General features: G+C 38.5%; 1 protein-coding gene across 4 annotated transcripts in view; it reads left to right on the top strand.

Annotated features, from left to right (window-relative positions):
- Positions 1–18,804, top strand: part of SLCO5A1 (solute carrier organic anion transporter family member 5A1) — a 139,107-nt gene that overhangs the window by 114,255 nt on the left and 6,048 nt on the right. For 3 of the 4 annotated variants that reach the window (XM_055318171.1, XM_055318174.1, XM_055318172.1), the window contains 3 exons: positions 11,266–11,425; positions 13,374–13,615; positions 15,616–15,680. In XM_055318171.1, the coding sequence (XP_055174146.1) occupies positions 11,266–11,425; positions 13,374–13,615; positions 15,616–15,680 (467 nt within the window). Of the gene's footprint in view, positions 1–11,265; positions 11,426–13,373; positions 13,616–15,615; positions 15,681–16,975; positions 17,164–18,804 lie in introns of those variants that run through there. The other variant, XM_055318173.1, reaches the window with a different exon arrangement.

Genomic DNA, 18,804 nt, shown 5'->3' on the forward strand with positions numbered 1-18,804 from the left:
CTCTCTCTCTCTCTCTCTCTTTTCTCTCTCTCTTTCTGTGTCTCTCATGAATAAATAAATAAAATCTTAAAAAAAATAGAGTAGAGCTTAGCTTTTTAAATTTCTTCCAATCTATTTAGAGAAGAACTTTCCAGAGACGGTCTGGGGTCTGACGTGGGGGTGGAGATGGGTGAATATGAGAAAGGAAGGGCCCACCAATACAATTGTCTCTCCTCAGGCGTCAGCTTCATACTCATCTTTGGCTTCTGCCACAGCTGATAACTTTAAGCTCAGAACTTTGTGGAACCTTGAGGAGGGCCAATTGGGCAGGGTGGCTCTTCCCCAAGGTGGGACCTGCTTGTCACATAAACTTATGCCTTTCCACTTGCTACTTTTATGAAGTTTGGTGTCATTCTTTCCATTCCTCTTTGCTAGCGTTATTCCTTTTAATCTTAGTTGCTTTAATTTTAAATGCATTCTTAGTAGAGAGGGAAGGCAGACTGATTGTCTTACCTGCTTCTAAACTGTTATTCCCCTCAAGACATTAAAGCCCTTGCTTAGCACCACATCTGTCTTGCCAATCCTGAATCAACTGATTCTGGACTCTGCAGTCTATGGACGAAAATTATGTAATTGTGCTGATTGGCTCCATTACAAATTTATGAGTTCCAATCTTAGCAGGCCCTCATCTTTGCTGAGCAATCCATTTCTTGGCCCTACTCAGCTTCCTTCCCTATGGGCCATGATGGTTACATTTTAAAAACTCCTTTTCTTCAATATTTTTATTTTACCCTAGCCTTGTTTTTCTTGTTGGACATCCCAGATTCTGTGTTAGTAAGAAAACAGAGGTTCCAAGAAGGAACTTCTCAACCTCCTCGCCTGTCTCCCCCCAAACTCCTTTGTCAAAGATGACTTTATTTTCAGAGAAAAGTAGTAGAGGGGTCAGTTTTCTACCTGTGTGACCATGCAAGAAAATTACCTAATATTTTTGAGTATCGGTCTCCCTCATTGTTAAATTGGTGATAATGTCAGTCACACCTGGTTACAAGCATAATTAAAGTAAAATACATGTAGCTGAAAAATTAAGATACTGCAGAAGGGTAAAAAAATGAGAAGTCAGTGTCGCTTTCCTCCATCTTCAACCTCCAGTTTTGAAGCATTCCAATTTCTTAAATAAATGTTTGTAGTTTTGATTTTTTTGAGGATTGTATTGAGGAAGTTTCCTGATACTTCCTAGCATAGAGTCCAGCATAAAATAGGTGTTGAAAAAGTTAGTTTCTTGTCTCTTCTCCCTTTTCTTCTAGATCATACAAAACTTTTCTTCTTTATTTATTTTATTTATTTATTCATGAGAGACAGAGAGAGAGAGAGAGAGAGAGAGAGGCAGAGACACAGGCAGAGGGAGAAGCAGGTTCCCCACAAGGAGCCCGATGTGGGACTCGATCTCTGCACCCAGGATCATGCCCTGAGCCAAAAGCAGACACTGAATCACTGAGCCTCCCCCTCTTCTTCTTTAAAGGATGAATGAATGTCTGACATCTACCTCTGTGCAGGGTTGTTATTCATCTAGTGATGCTGAACTTGGAGGAACTTGATGAAAATAAACTTCTTACCTATCTAAATCCATGATTTATGGTACACTTCTCATTTAATTGTATTCAATAAGGAAAAACTTGGTTAGGCATGCTAGAGGCTACTTCAAGTATCCATTCATTCCAATCTTTGCAACCTGACTTTATCAAAGTTTTTAAATTAGCAAAATAAAAACCCCAGTTTCCTTGGAGAATTCCTCTGGCTTCCCAAATACTTCTAGGAAGAAAATATACCAATATTGATAGTATACTAAAATTGAATTGGTATAAAAACTTTTGGGTGATACAGCTGCACAGGTTTGGCACTTTTAGAATAGCAGTTCAGTTTGTGTGAAGAACAAGGGGACCCTTCCTCCAAGCAGGGTGAGGGCTACATTTCAGCCTCTCTTCACTCCTTTGGCTTGTGCTCTTGTGCAGTGTACAACCTGCTCACAAGTATGAGTTGGCCTGTTAAGTAATAACTATTATCTGTTTTTTTATGATTTTGAGGCTTGCATATGGGATTTTTTTTTTCTCCTTTAAAGCCAATAAAGAGAGAGATGAAGGGAATGGCAGTGAAGAGGCGAGTCTTTGTTAGGCATCTGTTTGGCTCAGGTATGGTAATTGGCACTTGTTTTTGTGTATCTTTTATATATAATGCTTACAACATTACTGTGTGTATTATTACTCACACATTTTAGTTAAAGAAACTGGGCTTAGGGATGAAGTGATTTGCCCAAAGTCATCAGTTAATAAGGAGTTGAACCAAATAAAACCCAGATTTTCTATTTCAGAGTTTGTGTTCTTTCTGAAAACCAAACTCAGGTGCTGTTTTACATTTTGCATTTCATGTAGATACACACTAGAGTGAACAAACCACATCCTTACCAAGAGAACCATGGAGAGCACATCTTTTTCTTGCAGTAATGCACATTTCCTCATACTTGGTGCAGCTGGCATCATGCTGTGTTCTACACACCCACTGCTTTTACTCTGTGGCTCTCAGGTCAGCTGGTCTGGATTTTCACCATGGCCTTGCCACATACTAGCTGTGAGTATGGGCAAATTAGTTACCTTTCTATGCTTGGTATCCACACCTTTAAGGTGAAGACACTGATAGATACTGTCTTGTTGAGCTGCTGTGAGGACTGAATAAAGTGCTTGGCACCTTCCTTATCCTCCATGACTCAGTTCCCTTATCATTAAGATGGCTAATAACAGCACTAATCTCTTAGAATTAGAGGAAGGATAAAATAGGATGAAACCCATATGTATTAAGCAATTTATACCTAACTATTTAAAATGGTACTTTTTCTCATTTGAAATAAGAGAAAGAAACTCAGAAGGATTAAATAACTTGCTGAGTCACATAGTCAGAAAAGGCTAGAAGTAGAATTTGAACCCAGTTCGCTCTGATTCTGAATGCAGTGCTCTTCATTATTAAAATATTCTGAAAGAAGATTAAAAAAAACACAAAAAAGCAAGCACAGTATATAAGCCACCTTCTTTTGTATAAGAAGCTCTAGGTTCAACAGTAGGGTGAATCTTCATGACGATCCATCTTTGAGTTAGTATCAAGGGCTCAAGAGGCACCTGAATACCTGATAATGGGTTTGGGATATTTTAGAAAGATGAACTTTTCCTCTTGAGCCAAGATGGAGTCACAGTCTTTTTGCAGGATGAACCTGACATGCTATTAATGGTTCCCCTAGAAAATTCAGATTTGACAGCTGAGATATGGAAACAAACTAAGCATCCACCAACAGATGAATGGATAAAGAAAATGTGGTATACACACACACACACACACACAATGAAATATGATGCAGCCTTAAAAAAGAAAGAAATTTTGCAATATGTGGTAAAATGGATGAACCCTGAGGACATCATGCTATGTGAAATAAGCTAGTTACAGAATGACAGATATGGAATGATTCCATTTATATGAGGTATCTAAAATAATTAAGGCAGAATGGTGGCTTAAGGAAATGGGAAATGGGGAGTTACTAATCAATGGACATCAAGCGTCAGCCATCCAAGATGAATAAGCTCTAGGGATCTGCTGTACACCAGTGTACCTATATTGTATACTTAAAATTGGTAAGAGGGTAGATCTCATGTTAAGTGTTCTAATCACAATAAAATAAAATGGAAAAAATAGAAATTCAAATTTGAGGATTTGAGGATTTTTCATAATGAAAGATCCTAGGCACTCTGGTTAATATCCTGGCCCATTCCCAACTCAAGTAATTACATTCCCAGTACCCACTATTAACCTGTAGCATTTTTTGTTTGTTTGTTTGTTTGTTTCTTTTTTGGGGTGGGGGTGCAGTTAGAGGGGCAGAGGGAGAGAGAGAATCTCAAGCAGGCTCCACATCCAGTGCAGAGTCTGATGCAGGTCTTGATCTCACAAACCTGAGATGATCATGAGCTGAGCCAAATCAAGAGTTGGATGTTTAACCAACTGAGCCACCCTGGTCCCTCCCTGTAGCTGTAATTAGGAAATGTGTTTTGCTTCCCCTACGTGCCTGTATTTCACACAGGTATGTCAAAATCATCTTGTAGCCTAAGAGTCTGGATTTACTGCCAAGTCTGTGGCTTAAATAATACTTTATATAAACACATTACATAATGTGATTCTTTGCTCTTTACCTTTTCTTCAAGTAATTTTTAAAAATGGGGTTAAATCTGATGTCCATGTACAGAATTGTTCAACAGTACTGAGTCTTGATAAATCATTTAATAATGCAAGCTTTATTATCTTTCATTTATCAAATGTCATCTCTTTGAGCTTAAAACCAAGATCTATTATATCATCTTCTGGTTGAATTACTTCTGACTTGAATTATTGGGCCAGAACTTTTCCAGGGATGATTTCTTGAGCTGTGAAGTGAGGAGGAAGCATTTTCTCAGTTTTCTGTGTTTTTCAGTGACTGTTGTATGGAGTGATCCACCAAGTTCAAACAAGTCCAAAATCTCAGAGGTTGGGATTTTTCCCTGAAGTTACTTCTCTCAATATAGTTTTATTGACCCAAAGTGCTAAGACTACAGAAATTGAATATAGCCTGTTTATTCAGACTTTTGCAGCAGCTTTCCCAAAATGTATTACACTACCTCTGCTTCTGCTTCATGGTGTATTTAGACAGTACTCTACTACCAGTCCTCTGGGTAACTAGCATTTCTGGTCACATCGTTTCTAAATTCTCTGTTTCGAAACCATTCATTTCCTCATCTGTGTCTCACAGACAGCTTCACCTACTGAATTTTTATCCCATTGTTTAAAGCTTTTGATGCCATCCAAGATCTTTTATTTATTATATTACTAATTTTAAAAGAAATTCCTGAAAAGTAGAGAACAAATAGTTTATGAAAGATGTTAGGTATGTGTGTCTCTGTGTCTCTGGATTTTCCTGGCTACCTTTATTAATAGGCTTACAATTCATTTCTAGCTATATGTATATGATCTATTTTTGGCTCTGTTTGGGTGACACAAACAGAATTTGCTTTATTTCATTTTAGGAGGATCAAGGAGTTGTGAAATATAAGCAGATTTTCTTTAAATTTTGTGATGGAGATCCAAACAACATGAAATCTACAAAACTACACAATACCTGTTTAAATATAATAAGCCTTTTTATTTCAAAGAACCTATGAATATTACTAAACTTAGGACCAAATTTACCATTCTATAACCTCATACTAACAGTCAATAAAAAATTTTCATCATGTAATGCTAGCAGGAATAATAGAACTCTTTATAAAATCTCAATAATGGGTGCCTGGATGTCTTGTTGGTTGAGCATCTACTCTTGGTTTTGCCTCAGGTCATGATCTTAGGGTTGTGAGATGGATCCCCATATCAGGCTCAGTGCTACTGAGTGTGGGGCCTGCTTGAGGTTCTCTGTCTCCTTCTCCCTCTGTTCTACCCAATGCATATATGCTTGCTTGCTCTTTCTTAAAAAAAAGGAAGTGAAAATCTTGATAGCAATGTTATTAATGTTAATTTATATGCGTATTGAATAAAGACCAGAAAGTAATATACTAAAAGCATAATATGATGGATACTCTTGGGTATGTGAGTTCAATTTAATTTTTCAAGTCCTTTTGTATTTTCCAAAATTTGTACAGTGAGTATGTATTACATTAATAATAAATAAAGATATTTCAAAACCCAGTATAAGGGACACATCATTTTATTAAAAATAGGTGAAGAAGATTAAGAGGTACAAACTTACAGCTAGAAATTAAGTCATGGAGATGAAAATTATAGCATAAGAAATATAGTCAATAATACTATAATAATGTCATATGGTGACAGTGACAACACTTATCATGGTAAGCATTGAATAATGTATATGATTGTCAAATCACTATGCTGTACATCTGAATTTAATATAACATCTTATGTTAACTATCCTTCAATAATAATAATTTTTTAAAAAAGATTTTGGAGGGCAGCCCACGTGGCTCAGCGGTTTAGTGCTGCCTTCAGCCCAGGGCCTGATCCTGGAGACCCAGGATCAAGTCCCACGTCGGGCTCCCTGCAGAGAGCCTGCTTCTCCCTCTGCCTGTGTGTCTACCTCTCTCTCTCATTAATAAATAATAAAATATTTAAAAAAATAAAAATAAAAAATAAAAAGATTTTGGATTAAAGAGATAATTTAGCACCTAGCTGGCTCAGTTGGTGGAGCATGTGACTCTTGATCTTGGGGTTGTGAGTTCTGGTTGCATGTTGAGGTAGAGTTTACTCAAAAAAAAAAAAAAAAAAAGAAAAGAAAAGAAAAAAATATTTTGTGTAAGTTTTAGGTCGTTATATGTAAGTTTCAAGTTATACCTGATGTGAATTTGTAAACTATAAAGCTAAACTTTAACAATAAAAATAATGATTGGATATAGTAATTATAACTTCCATGAATATAGTCCTTTAGCAAAACCTATGCTATTATATATATTATGTCATATTATGATTCCTTGATTACACTCGCCATCCTCATACAGGCAAGAAGGACATTAATAGCCATAGACTGTTAGATTTGGCCCGTGGTCATACAAAATCATAGCCCTAAACCTAGATCCCAGTTTAGTTCTTTTTCCAGAAGTATCTGTAGGAGTAAATTAGAGAATGACTTGTTTCTTTTTGAAAAGAAAAACATCACAAAGGCTGTTTGTGATCTTTGCCCTTGTGAGTATTACTTTAATTCATTAATACTTCTTTCATGTGTAGATAAAGAGAGCACACCAATATCTTCGTGCCTATTATGTTTGAGGACCAATGCTGGACACTGGATATACATTTACCCACCTAATCCTCTCAACAGCCATGTGATAGAGACAGTATGATCTTGATTTTACAAGTGTGAAATCTCTTTAGATTGGGTCACCACACTTGTGAATTGTCAATATGGAATTAAACCTGTTCTTCCTGACTTTAATGCTTAGTCACGGTGAAGGGTGAGTGCTGGAAAAACTGCATTAGATGAAGAAGAAGAAGAATAAAGCAGGATGAAGCACCCAGAAGACTGGTGCTAGTGAAAGCAAAAATCCAGACTGTTATGCAAAACTTCCCCACAAGTTTAGGGGTTTAAGGGTGTACACTACGGACACAGAGATAACTAGGTTTGAATCCGTCTTTGATCCTCACTAGCTCTGTGAACTTCAACAGTATCTATCCTCTCATATCTTCAATTTCCTCATCTAAAAAATGAAGGCACAGTCATAATAATTTTAATTCTCGTGAGGAAGAAATGAGGTAATTTATATAGAGATCTTGATGCACAATTCCTAAAGTAAAAATAGGGCTCCGTAAATGTTAGTTTTAAATGATAACGTTGATTATGATGATAATAATAATAATTATAAACCTGAAGTTGCACAGCTATATATAGCCAGGGAAGCATTTTAATATGAAGCCAAAAATTTAAGCAGAATCAAAAAGAAACATTCTAATCGAAGTCTTCTTGAAGTTGAGATAAATTGATAGCTATTAAGATATTATGAGAAAGATATCAGTTTTTTCTAGTTGATTAGTACGTTTTACTAAAAAGGTATTTTCTACATGAATCATATTCTTTTAATGCATGTGACTTGTGCGTAAGATGCATAGATGCCCACTTGTCATGTTTCTTAATAGGGAGACATGTAAGGGGAGGCAGAAAGATGGTTAAGGAGGCTCCTCTTTGATTTATGGCGACCTGCAAAAGTATGTCAGATGGGGAAGTCTTAACTTCTTTAGGTCTTGGGGTCAGATGATTTGACATACTTAGGTGCCCATGAGCAAGAGAGAGAGACAGAGAGAGACATTTGACTGTGTCCTTGCTTACTCAGCTGTAATGGCTCCATGGTGGACGTTATTACTTATGTTAAACCATGATATGTTTTATGATTATATGTTGCTTTAAATAAACATTGATCCTGAAGCAATTGATTTAATAAGGATTGGGTGGAAAGCTTGCTCCTTTTCCCTTTTCTTGTTCATTTGGTCTCTCTGCGGCTGGTTTTCTTGAAGACTCAATGATTGCGGGACATGTCATTTCATACCTTGCCTCTGAGCTAATAGGAACATCTTACCTGTGAAGCAAACTTGTCAGAAATGCTTTCGTTTATTGGAAGTGTGATGCACAGACCCTTTGCACAATGTAAGTGTGGGATGCCCTGCAGCCCATGTGCATTTTGTACCCCCATGGTGGATTCACTTCAGGCTAATGAGAGGTTGTTTAGTGTTATTCAAATTTCAACACTTATACACTTCTAATAACCCAGCCTGTTTTCTGAAAAGTGAGTGATTGTCAAACAAGACATTATTATTCTTTAAAATTTATTTCTTTTTTAAACTCAGCACAGTGTAAAACATTGACCATGGGTATCTTTCCTTTTTTGTGCCACTGTGGCCTTCCCCTAATGACCCTTGTGAAAGCCCACTTCTTTTCACTGCTATTTATATTTGTTGCCTGTTTTGATTTTCTTTGAGCTTTATTGTATCATCTCTTTGTTTCAGACACCATGTTCTCATGAGAAAAACAAACATACCCAACAGTAACCTGGAACTGTGCCTCTGTTTCTGGAACTCAGGAAAGCTTTTGCTTCCTGTCATCAGTGGGTTTTGAGCATCTGTTTATATTCTCTCTAGATTCCTTTCTCTTGAGTGGACATGCCCATAAAGGAGAGGTGTTTGGAATCTTGTGGTGGTCATAAATGAACACGAATCAGGCTCTTAAAAGAAATTCTTTGTAGCTTCTTAGTAGCAATAATAATAACTATATTGTATGGATTTGGAACCTGTCATTTTTAGTGACTAAGCATGCAGACATGTAAAACCTCTTTTGTTTGGTCATGGCTTCCAGTGTTGCTCTTGAAGAACTAGTGAAGAGAATGGTAATGGACACAGAAGGCTTTTCATATGGTACCACTTAAAACAGCACTAATTAGCATTATAGTGAATCATTTGGCCTCCCTGAACCTCCATTTCATCATTTGTGGAATGTAGTAGTAGGTCTAGACTAGGTATTCTCACCCTCACCCTCAAGAACACTAAGACTTGGGCGATGAGGGTCTTGTGGGGGTTTAAATTGTGCATGCATGCACAAGTGTAGTCATAGGAGTTGTTGCAGATAGGGGTGGTGCGGGGTCGTTCTCTGTACTGTAGGATGTAGAAGCATCCCTGGCCCTACCCACTAGAGGCCAGTAGCACCCTCTTAGTTGTGACAAAAATGTCCCCTATGGAACAAAATTGTCCCTATGGAGAATTACTGGTCTAGAATCACATTTTCTTTTTAATTTTTAAAATTTTTATTTTTTAAAGATTTTAATTTATTTATTCATGAGAGACACAGAGCGAGAGAAAGGCAGAGACATAAGCAGACAGAGAAGCAGGCTCCATGCAGGGAGCCTGACGTGGGGCTCAATCCCGGATCTCCAGGATCACGCCCTGGGCTGAAGGCAGGTGCTTAACTGCTGAGCCACCCAGGTGTCCCAAGAATCACATTTTTAGAAGTACACCACAAAATGATATGAATCCAAGAGTTTGTTGGCACAATTATCAAAGTTCTATGACACTTCTGTACAGTGATGTAAAGAACAGAGGTTATTTCACTTTTGCCTCCTTAGAAGCCTTTCTTGATAAGGTTTAAACACTGCTATGAATTTGTTCCTTTAATTAAAATTTGAGAACTCAGTTATCAAAGTGTGAAAGAGGACACAGCAAAGAGACCTTTGAACAAATAATGCTTTATGTTTATAGATTAACACATAAAGTTAGAATGAGCTATGCTACTGGAGAGGTGAATACTCAACACAGACATTTAAAAGATAGGTTCTGGCACATAACAAACATTCCAAACTATTGTTGAATGGATGGATGATGAATAGATGGACAGTTGAATGATGGATCAGCTGTTATTAACTCCTGTGGCTTTAGGAGCAGTATTTCATCAGTGACAAGAATGGTGGTCACAGAAACCAAGGAAAGAAGAGGTCACTACAGGGCCTCTTTCATTTCTTCTATGGCTTCTATGAGTCCCTCCCGGGTACCTGCCTGCCTCTGCCCTTCCACAATATTTCCTTTTACTTCTCTCCTCAGGTCTATATCCTTATTTCCTTTTTCTCCCTTTTATTTCTGTTGCCTGAATCGATTAGAGTTTTCCATATTGTATCATTTCTTTGAATCAAACATTTACTTATTTAAGAGAGGGAGAGTATGGGGGAAGGAGCAGAGGAAGAAGGAGAGAGATCTTTAAGCAGACTCCCCACTGAGCATGGAACCAGATGCTGAGCTCCATCTCACAACCCTGAGATCATGACCTGAGCTGAACCAAGAGTCAGACCCTTAACCGACTGCACCACCCATACATCAGGATCTTATGAGAAAACAAAATCCACCACTTTTTTTTTTCTTTAAATTTTTTTTATTTATGATAGTCACACACACACAGAGAGAGAGAGAGGCAGAGACACAGGCAGAGGGATAAGCAGGCTCCATGCACCGGGAGCCCGACGTGGGATTCGATCCCGGGTCTCCAGGATCGCGCCCTGGGCCAAAGGCAGGCGCTAAACCACTGCGCCACCCAGGGATCCCGAAAATCCACCACTTTGTGAATCCGCATCTGGGCATTCTGAAGGAAGGACTGAATTTTTCTTCTCTGGTTGTTTGAATCAAACTAATGATGTGATTTCTGATCTTTGAAAATCACTTCTGATTCATTTTCTAGGGTTGCATGTCTTTCTTTGATAATTTATTCCAGAACAATTCATGTTTTTGCTCGAAGGAAACTGTGTCGACAACTGTGATGGGTGGATTTTGTTCGTGCCCTCCTAATGTTGTTATTGATCTGGAAAAGTATTTCCTCTCTTTTATAGTTAAAGAAATTGAGGCCTGGATTTGTTAAGACATAGAGCTTAATGTCTATAATAAGTATGGAGTTATATCGGGGTTGGAACTACTGAGCTCAGATCTGTAGCACCAAGATGGAAGGTAGGGTTGAAGCAGTATAGATAATTTCATGTGAAAATATTGAATTTATAGTATCATAAGATTGAAACGTTTTTCTTTATGTTTTGTTTGAAAGTCGTGATTATTATCCAGGGGGGCTACTTTACACTCCCATAGCTTTAATTTATTGGGACTAGCTTCTCTAAAATGGACAAATTACTTAACGTCGAGAACTTTCTTTAGAGTTTTATTTTAGTAAATGTTGCTCATGACCTGCTTTTTTCTCTCTAGACCTTCTCTCACCATGCCTCACAGGAACCTGACAGGAAGCTGCAATGTTAATTGTGGTTGTAAAATACACGAGTATGAGCCAGTCTGTGGATCAGATGGAATTACATACTTTAACCCTTGTCTGGCTGGCTGTGTTAACAGTGGTAATCTTAGCACTGGGGTGAGTATATTTCACAAGTTCCTGTACCGTCGTTAATCCAACATCCTGTGACGAGGACGTGTTAGGACTCATATGCTATTGCGTGGCTTCAGTCCCTCTTTTCAAGAAACTTCAGATAACCTACAAAATACATCTTGGCAAAAACCCAGAGGAAGGAAAATTATGCAATGCTATCATTTTTCTCCAGGGACGATTGGAGCATGTGGATGCAGTGATTGGTTTCACATCAGCCCTCTCCCACTTTATGATGTTCTGTGCCAACTCAGTGAAATGTGATAACGTTGAGTGCTAGGCCGCCCATTTCTTACTCTCCTAGGGCCCTTGCGATGCATTTGAAGGTCAAAATGACCACATTTTGTGCCAGTGGAAGAGAATAGGAGAGTACCTTCCCTGATCAGAATCTGTGAAGATAGGCAATGGCCATTTTTTATAGACTATCAGTTCAAACTTTTTTTTTTTTTTAACTTTCAGAGTAAAGATATTTCTGTCAGTTTAAGAATAGGCTATTTTGAGAATTCCCTTCCCTGTGAATTATAAATAGGCTGTAATACTGTGGGAGGTTTTCATATTCTACTCAGTTCTTTACTGAGCCTGGTTTCATTCTTTGCATAAGAACAGATTGTGGGAGGCTGCTTTAATTAATAAGGTTAAGGTGCATTGGCTTGTATTGTGTGGGTGTTCAGAGATTAGACCATTGACTGTATGTTTTGGGGTTACCATATTTGATTTCTGAGTTTTAAGCTATGGTGATAAATTGAGAAAGCCTGTTGCTGGATCTCCATTATATAATGGGTGAGCTCTAGCATGTGCCCAAGTTGAAAGAGAGGAGATCTGTTCTTGGGGGCTAAGGACTTCCCTGCAAGTGAGTGAGTGAGTCCTTTAATGTACAGTCCTCGTTCTTGAAAAGAGACCAGCAGTCCCTGGAGCACAGATGGCCAAATGGCCCCCATCCTCATATTTGTTGCTACTGCTTCTCTAAGTGGCTGAGAGGTCACAATGACAGTGAGTTCAGCTGATGTCTGGTCAGTAAAAATAACAGAAGAGGCAGATTGATTGTTTTTATTTGAAATACATTTTTAGCTCCTTGAATTAGCTGGTTTTAAATGAAACAGCCAATGATAGATTCACTCGTCCTGGCCCTGGAGTCATCACAGCTGTATCCTGAATTCTCTGCATTTATTTAACAAATATTACCTTAAGTCCTACACTGTGCCCCGGCTTATGCTAGGTGCTCCAATGAGCACAAATAAGCAGAAGGCTTGGTTTCTGTTTTTGAGGGGCTTCTCTAATCAGGGAACCCAAGAATTAAACAGTGATGGAAACACCATATAATTGTGACCAAAATGAACATATGGAATGTGAACGCTATAGAACTGAGTGTTGAAAGCTTCTTATAAAAGTTTAGGTTTAGATGATTTGGCCAGCAGACTTTGTTTGATGCACACTTTGGATCCTTACTCTTAGCGATAAGGATATATTTTCAGTTAAATATTATGCATGTTTTAAAGTTTAAATTCAATTAGCCAACATATAGAACATCATCAGTTTCAGAGGTAGAGATCAGTGGTTCATCAGTTGCATATAACACCCAGTGCTCGTTGCATCACATGCCCTCTTTAATGCCCATCACCCTGTTACTCATCCCCTCTACCTACCTCCCCTCCAGCAACCCTCAGTTTGTTTCCCAGAGTTAAGAGTTTCTCATGGTTTGTCTCCCTCTCTGACTTCTTCTCATTCAGCTTCCCTTTCCTTCCCCTATGATCCTCTGCGCTATTTCTTATATACCACACATGAATGAAACCATGTAATTGTCTTTCTCTGATTGACTTATTCTGCTCAGCAAAATATTATGCATATTTAAGTACTAGAGTTATTTTAGAGCTTTTAACTTTGTCTTAATTTTCCTGTGCTTTAGGTTGGCTCACAACCAATCTTTGTCTTCCCTTAGATAAGGAATTACACAGAGTGCACCTGTGTCCAAAGCCGGCAAGTGATCACTTCCCCTACGGTGGGACAGCGCGGTCAGCTCCGCGTGGTTATTGTTAAAACGTATCTCAACGAGAATGGCTATGCTGTGTCTGGGAAATGCAAACGGGCGTGCAATACCCTTATCCCGTTCTTAATTTTTCTCTTCATCGTCACCTTCATCACAGCATGTGCCCAACCATCAGCCATCATAGTAACACTCAGGTGAGAACAGCACTCCACTTCTGGGTGGGTTACACATTCAGAATTGCCCAAGTACGGATTCCAAACTGAGACTGATATAGTAAAATGGAGAGGAAAGCCAGTTTGATTGTACAGGAAAGCGCTCAGACATTTGCTTGTTGAACTTAAGAGTTTTCCCACGTCAGGATGGGAAAGGAAAAGAAGATTGTAACTTTCATGCCCTTGAATTTTCTTTATTCAGATGGTTCTAGTCCTGTAGTTGAGTGAAACTTCTTTTGGATGTCTTTGGTTCCCAAAGTCTGCACCCTAAAGGGTTCAAGTTCGGAGCTGAAAGCTGTCACCATGTTAGCCACAAAAAGCTTGACTCCAGATGGGGCAGGAAGTCATTTAGTGAAGATGCTAAATCTCCTGTACAGCAAAGAATGTTCTCTCCAACCTTGTAGGCAGGTAGTACTTCTAGGACCGGTGACAGTTCACACTGGGCCTGGAGTTCAAGATGCTGATTTCATGAATTTTACTATCATATAAAATTTTGGAGTTGAACCAAGGAAAGGACAGACTGGGAGATATAATTTTTCAGTTGTTCATGCTGTGCTTTATTATATATACCTTTTGTGGTATTTTGCTTACAAGAGAACCCAGACGTTACTTTAATGGAAGTCCTATTCAAAACATTGACAGGGGCACATTCAGATCAGAGTGTTGGCATTCACGGTAAAGGCTGCAGTGGGCAAAGGAAGAAGTCGGACAGTGTGGTGAAGGAAGAGCATGTCCACAGCAGCTTTAGGGCAGCCAGGGGAGGCAGGGTAATGAATAGTGAGGAGGAAAGGGAATTAGTTCTTATTCTTCCTGTACCCCCTCTTTGGCTCCTCAGCACCCCCCACGGCTGGGCACCTGGTGGGCACATCTGCTGGGATGTCATGCTTAGCAGGGTAGTTGGGCTCTGTTGCTTATGGTGCATATTTTGACTTCTCTTCCATGGGATGCTGAGTTAGACGTTTCCCAGCCAATTCATTCCTCATCAGTATGACAACAGCCTACTGTTATCAGTATGTTAACATCAGTATGTTAACAGCATACTCCCATGGGAAGGCCTATTGGTTGATTCACTCAATTCCTCTATCAACAGATTCTTCTGCATTAGGCAAACCGCTAGGAAAAGATAAGGAAGGTACAGAAAAGATGGCAGGTGTGCCAGTCCTTGGGAAGTTGACATGCTATACCTACAGCTCAATGTGTATGGGACGGAAAGGATAGGGTACTTCATCATTAAAAAAAATGAATCATTAATAATCCCATTCTTTAAACTTTAATTCTGCAAGAGATGTTAAATAACCCAGATCAAGGCCGCCCATGTTATAGTGCTCAAACATGGCTAATCACCAGCTGGCTTCTAACCCAAACCTTCAGAAAAGGAGCCCTTTCATCTTGACTAATTACAATTCAATAGATTCCGATCTTCCTGCCATGTGGGAATGACTTGGAGACTGTGTTTTAGGAAAAGAAGAAAAAAACAAGGCGGTGTGGAGGGATTCACTCCTTTTCTAATGTTTGATTTGTTTTTTATACTTTTTTTCTGGTTCTACTTTCTTTAACTTTTTTCCTCTACACTTTTCCTTGAGAAATTATGGGAGTAACTTTCAGTCTACACACCTACTGTCTGAAAAGTGTAAGCAAATAGAAAAAAAGAATGCAGTAGTTAGCATAAAATACTATATATATTTTTTCACAGAACTGATTTTTTGGAAGCTCAGAACTACTTCTGTACCTTCAACCATGAATCTTTGACCCTCCACCAGAATTTCCCCAGAAACAGAGTGAATCAGAGTCACTTCTGAGAACTCATTCACCAATTTAACTACATCTACAGTCTCTTTGGGCTGTTGTTAATAAATTCTAGTAAATAAATATTTTGGCATGACAGCTCTTTGGTCCCCGGCTCTGCACTAAGCAGGCTTGATGTAACATTCATTTCCTGAGGCCAGTGTTTTAAAACATTTCTCTTTTTGCCTTCACTGTAGGTCAGTAGAAGATGAGGAGAGGCCTTTCGCGCTGGGAATGCAGTTTGTTTTATTGCGAACACTTGGTACGTTTCTGAATTTCCACACATGCCTTTTAATTCCTTTTTACAGATGGCACATTCTCACTGTCCTTTAAAAATGGCAAGTCAATCATTTGTTACCATTAGTAGAGTAGTAGATAGACTTTAAAGGTTAATGGCAAGGGCACAACTTCTTTATTTTCTGATTTGCACTAGAAGCTACCCAGTTCTGTCATTTGATGAAACAAAATACAACTGACTTTAGAACAGTTTCTTTTATACCATGAGCATAAACTTGGGCTAAATTCTTCCAGAGAGTTTTTGGTACAGTAAAAATTATTGAACCAAGAGATTGTAGTGGGCTATGATCCTGGCATTTTTGTTTGCTTATGCCTTTAAAATTTTTTTTTAAATTTATTTATTCATGAGAGACATGGAGAGAGAGAGAGGGGCAGAGACACTGGCAGAGGGAGAAGCAGGCTCCATGCAGGGAGCCCGACGTGGGACTCGATCCCAGGGCTCCAGGATCATGCCCTGAGCTGAGGATCACGCCCTGGGCTGAAGGCGGCGCTAAACCGCCGAGCCACCCGGGCTGCTCTTCTTATGCCTTTTTAAACATGGAAATGATGGAAATTGGCACTCATATTATTTGCAAAAATTTTAATTCCTTACTCCTTTACAACAATTTTGTGGGGCTGGGCAAAAAGTATACCTATCAAGTTTTCTGAGAAAAGAAATTAAAAATTCTGAAAAGAACAAAGAAAGATCCCCAAATTGATACATAGGGAGTCTCCTTTATTTAATAACAAGAGAAGCTCATTAGCACTGTCAGTATGTTGCAAGTTCATTAGGATGTGAAGAACGTTGTTCTGATTTTGACAAACACCACATTACTCTGTGTTTTGGGACAATGCATGGGAAATACCATGTGAAGTAGCCCATTGCCTTGATCAGTTTTAATGTATTTTTTTAATTGACTGCCCCAACATCAAGTGTATTTTTTTCTTTTGGAAGTAAGAGTCTCATTTTCTTCAGCTTTGTTTCTCCCAGTAATCAGTATCATTGTCCACAGGACAAAAAAAGGCTTTTTTTTTTTTTTACTTAAATTTTTAATTTACATTTTGGAGGGTGAAACAGTTTAAAATGGTATCATCTGACCCTCTGAAACATTAATCTTATTTGGAATTCTCAATTTGTTATTATGTTGTGGTTGATGGCTCAGTCCAGAGTAGGGACTTCCCAGTGATCCTCAGAGGCTTCTAGTTGCATTGAATGGGTTGCTTGTTTTTTTGGTACTGATAAAACTTTGAAGGTCCCATTTTTCTTTTTTTTTTTTAAAGAAAATATTTTCTGGGGATCCCTGCGTGGCTCAGCGGTTTGGCGTCTGCCTTTGGCCCAGGGTGCGATCCTGGAGTCCCGGGATCAAGTCCCACATCAGGCTCCGGGCATGGAGCCTGCTTCTCCCTCCTCCTGTGTCTCTGCCTCTCTCTCTCTCTCTATGTCTATCATAAATAAATAAATCTTTAAAAAAAAAAAAGAAAATATTTTCTTTATACAAAATATATATGTGTATATATACTTTTTATATACATATATATATGCACATATACTTTTATATACATATACTTTTGTATATACATATATACAAAAATATATATACAGTGGTATTGATTGAGGGATTATTTTTGATGTTGAAACATTGAAAACAGTGAAATGGTCAACACTATAGAGGATTGATTGAATTAATTATGCATCATCTGGATGATTGAATACCTTGCAGCCACTACAAATGAGACTTTAAAAGGAAAAAGTTAAGGGATCCCTGGGTAGCTCCGCAGTTTAGTGCCTGCCTTTGGTCCAGGGTGCGAACCTGGAGTCCTGGGATGGAGTCCCACGTCGGGCTCCCAGCATGGAGCCTGCTTCTCCCTCCTTCTGTGTCTCTGCCTCTCTCTCTCTCTCTCTTTCTCTCCCCCTGTGTCTATCATAAATAAATAAATAAATAAATAAATAAATAAATAAATAAATAAATAAACTTAAAAAAATAAAAGGAAAGGAAAAAGGTATAATGAGAAAAGGCTTACAAGTGAAAAAAACCAGAAAACAAAGCTATATTCATGGTCAGATTCGGGAATGGACAAACATACACATAAATGGTATTTATAGTCTAATTCTATGATTAAAGAAAAAAAAACATAGCCAGGGGTGCCTCATCTGCCTTGATCTTGGACTCTTGATCTTGGGGTTGTGGGTTCGGGCCCCATGTTGTGTATAGAGGTTATTTAAAAATAAATCTTGAAACAAAACATAAATCAATCAATCAAAAATATAGCCCTAACAATAAATATAAATAGTTAAGAAAGACACCCACCTATTAAAAACAGTTGACTCAAAGTGAGAAGTTTCTCGATGCTTTCATCGGTGTCCATCGAAAGATGAATGGATAAAGAAGATGTGGTATATATACACAATGGAATATTACTCAGCCATTAGAAATGACGAATACCCACCATTTGCTTCAACGTGGATGGAACTGGAGGGTATTATGCTGAGTGAAGTAAGTCAATCGGAGAAGGACAAACAGTGTATGTTCTCATTCATTTGGGGAATATGAATAATAGTGAAGGGGAATATAAGGGAAGGGAGAAGAAATGTGTGGGAGATATCAGAAAGGGTCACAGAACATAAAGACTCCTAACTCTGGGAAATGAACTAGGGGTGGTGGAAGGGGAGGAGGGTGGGGGGTGGGGGTGAATGGGTGACGGGCACGGAGGGGGACACTTGACGGGATGAGCACTGGGTGTTATTCTGTATGTTGGTAAATTGAACACCAATAAAAATTAATTTATAAAAAAAAAAAAGAAAAACAGTTGACTCAAAGTGAGAAGTTTCTCGATGCTTTCATCGGTGTCCATCGAAAGATGAATGGATAAAGAAGATGTGGTATATATACACAATGGAATATTACTCAGCCATTAGAAATGACGAATACCCACCATTTGCTTCAACGTGGATGGAACTGGAGGGTATTATGCTGAGTGAAGTAAGTCAATCGGAGAAGGACAATCATTATATGGTTTCACTCATATGGGGAAAATAAAAAATAGTGAAAGAAATTATAGGGGAAAGGAGAGAAAATGAGTGGGAAAAACCAGAGATGGTGACAAAACAT

Source organism: Nyctereutes procyonoides, unplaced genomic scaffold (assembly GCF_905146905.1).
Source record: "Nyctereutes procyonoides isolate TBG_1078 unplaced genomic scaffold, NYPRO_anot_genome, whole genome shotgun sequence".
Taxonomy (NCBI): Eukaryota; Metazoa; Chordata; class Mammalia; order Carnivora; family Canidae; genus Nyctereutes; species Nyctereutes procyonoides.